This window comes from Haliaeetus leucocephalus, unplaced genomic scaffold, assembly GCF_000737465.1.
Source record: "Haliaeetus leucocephalus isolate CR32 unplaced genomic scaffold, Haliaeetus_leucocephalus-4.0 Scaffold751, whole genome shotgun sequence".
NCBI classification, from domain to species: Eukaryota; Metazoa; Chordata; class Aves; order Accipitriformes; family Accipitridae; genus Haliaeetus; species Haliaeetus leucocephalus.
Window position 1 is genome coordinate 6844350 of NW_010973187.1, and position 6000 is coordinate 6850349.

Consider the following 6000-nt stretch of genomic DNA (forward strand, 5'->3'; position numbering starts at 1 on the left):
GGATCCCAGAGCAATTTGGAGCAGCACAGATTGGCTGACATTGGCTGTGATATCATTCCCAGAAGTACCAATTAGTTGGCAGTGCTTGGAGGGAGAGCAATTGTTCTGAGGGCACCTATGGGTATTGTGTTCCTGCGCCTTCGCAGGTCTAATTATATACACGCTACAAACCAACTCACAACTACATATTTATACAAAAATGTAGCCTCTGCATTCTCATTTCTGAAGACTTTTTAGTTAATTATTGTTATGCCAGGGACATTAATCTGTCTTTTACAAAATCTGGAAACATATTCCAGCTGTGTCACTCCCAGAACAAAGAAAACATTTGGTATTCCAGCAGAAGAGCATACCCCCTAACCACGTACACAGGAGAGCTGGAGAGCAAAGAAGCGGCAAGTAAGGTGGAGCCCCCACCTTTAATGCTACCCTTGTTCAGCTGGAGGCAATTTGTGGATGATAAAGGTCTTTGTGAACCCGTAGTGTGATTTCCTCTCCTTAAAAGAGCTTCTTATGGAGTGTCACAGATTGTCTTCATCTCATCACTAGCTTCCTTTTTCACATTTCTTTAATATCCATTTTAAAGAGCTGTTTTGACTTTAAAACAATGCTTACTTAACATACTGTGTAAAATATCCAGGACTAAGTTATTAAATAAAAATTAATACTAAACTTAAAGTATTTTAATCATGACCTGAATGCCACCAGTAAAGAAGATTAGCGTTTAAGATTTTTTTTTTCTAGTTTTACACCAGTAATATTGACTAGAGGGAATTTTTGTGGAGACAAAGACAAAATGGAACATTTAATTCTTTGCACCTATGCTGAGTACCAGTCCTTCACTTGTATTCCATCACTTTGGGGAAGACAGCTTCTGGGCAGATGCTTCATCAAACAGTTTAGTTTTAACTCCTTTATTCTGTTCAGATGAGCTTTAGGTAACTGTGATGTGTTGTGCCCAGGTTTATGTGTGCAATGCCAGATCATTTTCCAAAGCATTGCGACATATAACTTTGGGCTGATTACACTGCACATGGCTGACTGATACCTGAAGAGCCTGGTTGTACTGGCACAGATTTCCCAAGGTAAAACTTCGATTTCTCACATCAGCCATGAAATTTCAAGGTGCGTTGTAGAAATTGAAACTATGTCAGACCAAGTCAGCTTTACCTTTTAAATTTGCAGGGTTTTGTCATTTTGAAAAATACAAGATAAAGTTTGGAAGAAAAATAAATTCAGGCATTATCCAAACAAATTCTTCTGAGATGCATTCAGTTCTAACAATGAAACCACAAACCATAGGTTGCCAGCTGGACCACTGACGAGCGTACATTATATCCTCTGCTCAACTTAAAATTATCCTTCCTATTGAGAAGAAAAACACTGACGACACTGGGCGAAAGAGCAAACAGTTGAGATACAGTTTTCCAAGGCAACTTACTGCCTTCTGGTCCAGTTGTCCATGACGGTGCCCCAACAGTGAAGGGAATGTCCATCCACAGTCACTTCCTGGTGCTGATCACGTAGACTGGGTAGTTTCATATGGTGCCATGAGTTGGATCATCCTTTAGGAAATGAAGTCACAGAGAGCAAGGTCAGAAAGTAAAAAGGAGCCTGGATCTTAACTTGTGCCAAGTAACAGCAATTTGATAATGACAAAACTAATGTCAGCTTTCAGTAATTTCTTCTAAAGCTTTGGGGTAGAATGCTGACATTTATGGCTTGACTGCTCTTTCTGGAAAGGACGCTATAGAAAACAGTGTGGGTCAGTGAATTAATTTAAGAGTGCTAAGTAACACTGGCTTGTATTCTTAGTCCTTACACCAACTTCATTGTGACCTTGATTTTTACAGGGTAGAAGCTAATATGTTTTATTGTATGATATTGAAAGATTAGGATTTCTTATTTAAGATGATAAACTGTAACTTACTTGACCATAAGGGCAACCTTGAACTAGATTATTCTCTTCATCACCACTGTACTGAATGTAGCTTTTTATTTTTGCATGATGATTTGCAGTGATTTTTCTTTAAAAAGATGCAATCCCTATCCTAAATTGTTCACGTTTAAGAATAGTCTCAGAAAATGTTGAAGGTGAAAGAACTACAGTACTTCTGAAGATACTAACTAAACATCTCAAACTAAGGAGAGGGAGGCGATTTCTTTCTTAAAAACATTCTGTTTTGAAGCCTAGCATGCAAGATTCAAAGCTTAAGTTGTTGTTACTTCCTCCTTATACCTCTCTTCCATTTGACTTTTTTTTCCTTTTGAATAGTGCATAGAAGAAAAACCTGCATTTAAATTGAAATAACCTTGTAATTTCATATATATTGTGTTACCATGTATGTGATAACTGGGTACCTTGTATCATATATGAGGCTTGATGTGTTCCAAACATTACTACTGACAAAATTATCTTCTCCAGTCCACTGGATAATAGAACTCTTGTATCAGTACATCCTGCAGAAAAGAAGCTGAGGATAGGTGATATTAATTCGGAAACACAGTCAAAAGTCAGTGAATGCATTGCATATAGAATCACTTGAAAATCAATGGAATGAAAAGTCTATGTAATAAGGATATTTTAAACTAAACGCAGTGTATCTTTACTGTCCAGTGCTTGCATGAACTTACAGCTGTTACTGTGACATGACCTTAGGCAATGGACACTCCTGGGGAACGAACTTCCTTTGTGTTGTTTTTTCTGTACATTATCCTTTCCTTGATCCTAACTTGATCATTAATACAAAGAGCATATAGTAAGAACTAACAGAATTATTCAGTGTTTCACACTCTGGGATACATCAAGGCCTTCCTTGTAATTTGCAGAAGTACCAACAGAAAGATGCTTCTTGCACATGGTCTCATCCCATGCACCAATCTCCAGAACAAAGAAAGACGCATCACTGTACTTAACCCAGAACCATTTCTACTGTTCCCTTCTGAATTATTTTGGGGATGGATCCTGATTCTTTCCTTACATCTCTCAGTTTTACAGGAGATTCGAAGTTAGCTTCTAGCATGCGCTATGTGGAGACCCAGTCTATGCAGATCGGAGCTTCATATATGATACAGTTCAACTTAGTGATGGGCTGCAGTCAGGCGTTTACTCCTCATATGGACAACCAGGTGAAACTGGACTACTCCACCAACCATGGCCTCACGTGGCATCTTGTTCAGGAGGTGAGGCTGGCAGCAAGGACATTTGTCTTCCGTAAACTCTGCTTAGACAAAGATCATCTGAAATATACTTGTGGCATTGAACAACGGGAGATGTTTTCCTCATTCCCCTTTCTATAAAAAAATTCTCAGTTGGAATCAGTCAAAATGACTAATAGGAGTATTTAAACTGTTCTTCGTGATATTTGGAAGAAAGGTATCTGAGAGCCTGAAACACAAAATTGTGACAGGAATGGACCAAGGCTGAGAAAAGAACTGGGGCACAGATAGACAGAGCTACAGAATAATGGCTGAGATCTGTCCTGTGCTATTGCTTTGTTTTTCAAAGCAAAATGCATCTACTGTTTCCTGGAATTTAAATGGATAGAAATTTTTTCTGCCCTTGTGCGCAGCGATTTCGTAAATGGAAAGCGCATTCCTTTGGGGGATTGTAATGTAGAGCCTTTCATCTCCCATCCCTGGTTCAAACACAGTCCAGGGCCGTAATGACCGGCTGTTTCCCCATCTCTACTAGAAGTGCAAATAGCAGTGTTGGCTGCTATTTCCCCATGTGGCTCAGCCCTGTCTCAGCACAAATGCGAATAGCGCATTTGGGCATAATTTGTGCTTTTGTTTTCCACCTTAGATGGCAAGCTGGACTTTCCCTGGCCTCAGGGTGAACTAACCAAGGTCCTTCAGCTGCCTCTGAGCAGATTCAGAGGGTGTCAGAGAACTTGTCCTGGTGCGTTTTCACAGAGGGATTTGAATGTCCTGTCCCACATCTTCTGTGAGCAATGAAAGCATTGTCCTGTTACCTTTTGCCATGTTGTGTTTCAACACGTTTACTTTGGTGGGCAGAGTAGAGAAATGGCAATAACTGAATTTTTAAACTTTGCAAATCCACGTAATGCTTTTTTACCTTAAACAGAATTCAGAGGAAAGCTATAAACATGGTATTTCAAATTATGTTCATGTCTTTTATACCTAGCAGGCATCATCATGGTGTCCAAGAACAGTTCCCAGTGGTGGGTGCTTGGGATTTGTCCTTGCCATCAATGGAAGATCAGTTGCCTTCAGATTGTAGTGCTCCTTTCCTCTCTCAGCGGAGCTGAGTTCAGAGAGAGAACTTGCAGCCAAATAATTTTTCTCACACCACCCAAGTAGCTGTGATAAAAAAGTAATAGAGAAGGCTATTTGTAGTATATTTCAAGGACGTAATCTGGCAAATACACAAAACACTAATTAATTAAAATTTTTGAAAGTTTTGTTTGCTTCTCAAGGACTGATCAGATCCTGTTTTGTAAGATCTTTCAGGGGAGATGAATCAACAAAAAATGTTTGAAAATTGCTGGAAAGGAAACTAAGCCTTTAGAAACCGTACTGAAAAAAAACCAAAACACAATAAGCTATCAGATCTTCATTTCATACTCTAAAATATTTCAGCAATAAATTTCTCTGTAAAATAATATATTCTGCCCTTCTTCATATTTAATGTATAACTATTACTATATAATTTAACTATATAAATATTCTTAATTGCTTTAACTACTGTAGAGAATCACTGCTTTATTATTAGTTTAAGAGCAGTCAAAGTAGGCTACTTGCATAGGCAGGTGTCTGTCCCAAAGGTCCCCCTCTTGCCTGACACCCCACATGGTGATGAGCGCAGCAGCAAACAGCGAAAGACTCTCGGAGAGGTGGTGACGGTCGAGAGGAGCTGTGCTGTGGCAGTAGTGGCAGAAGGGACTCTCCGAATGGGTACCTAGAAAAGGAGCACACAGGTTCATAATAATATTCAAGCACTTTATTAATATCTCGTCAAAACAATAGCACAGAAGTTTTGGGTGCTGTTCTGGCATTATATAAATAAATGAATGGAATATTGCAGAAAAATGGAGTAACACGGGAAGGGCAGGTCTGGAAAACAGTAAGACTGAGATAATGGACTTCATTTATATTTAATATAAAAAAGACTTGATAATTATCAGATTTTCTGAAACGAAAAAAGATTTGGGGAACAGACCTCTCTAGGAATCTGAGTGGAAGGAATCCTAGGAGCAGGAAGGGAGAATTTACACCATTTGCTGTAGGTGTCAGAGGTAATACAGCTGCAGAGCATAGTAAGGGCCTCTGGGGGCAGCTTCAGTAGACCGCAGTTGGATGCTCTCGTGTGGCTCTGTCTGTTCCTACTGCTGCTCCCCACTGCAGATGGAGGGACTGGGGGGAGCCAGCATCCCCCGGCAAGAGCTCGCAAGTAGGTCTCTAAAATGACTGGTAGAATGGTCTGGAGGTCACTTTCGTAGACTTATTCCATAGTGGACTTGTAGACTTACTTCATAGTCAGCAGTAGATGCTGGAGTGAGAATAGTAAAAAAAATGAGCCAGGCATCCTCATTAAGGAAAACAAAACATTACTAGTTGCTAATGCTAAACTCTTTAAATGAGTCATATGGCTTTCTCCTATTCTTAATTGTACTACTGTCAGTTTTCTGAGAAATTTCTCTGCATCATGCCAGGATTTTTCTGCCTCTGGGTCTTTCACTCCAACATCTGGACCCCAGCAAGCTCCTGGTTCTGTGAATGTTTAACCCTTGCTTGTCCTCCCAATTCTTCTTCAACATTAAATCTGGTTTTGAAATGTTTTACTTCAAGGAATGTCTTCCCAGTATGCCGAGCTGTCAGGAGTTTACATCAGCAAGTATTTACCACTCCAGTGAATTTACTCAGTGGAGGAGAATCACCGTCCTTTTACCACAGAAGACCTGGTGAGCATTTCTTTCTTCTTTTTAATTTTTTTTGGGGGGGGGGGGGGGGGGGGGGGAGCGTGAAACTCTATTCTTT

General features: G+C 39.8%; 1 protein-coding gene across 1 annotated transcript in view; it reads left to right on the plus strand.

Moving 5' to 3' along the window:
* Positions 1-6000, plus strand: part of RELN (reelin) — a 320676-nt gene that overhangs the window by 225599 nt on the left and 89077 nt on the right. Inside the window, exons 22-23 of the mRNA XM_010581098.1 lie at positions 2991-3183; positions 5812-5924. Of these exons, the coding sequence (XP_010579400.1) occupies positions 2991-3183; positions 5812-5924 (306 nt within the window). The remainder of the gene's footprint in view (positions 1-2990; positions 3184-5811; positions 5925-6000) is intronic.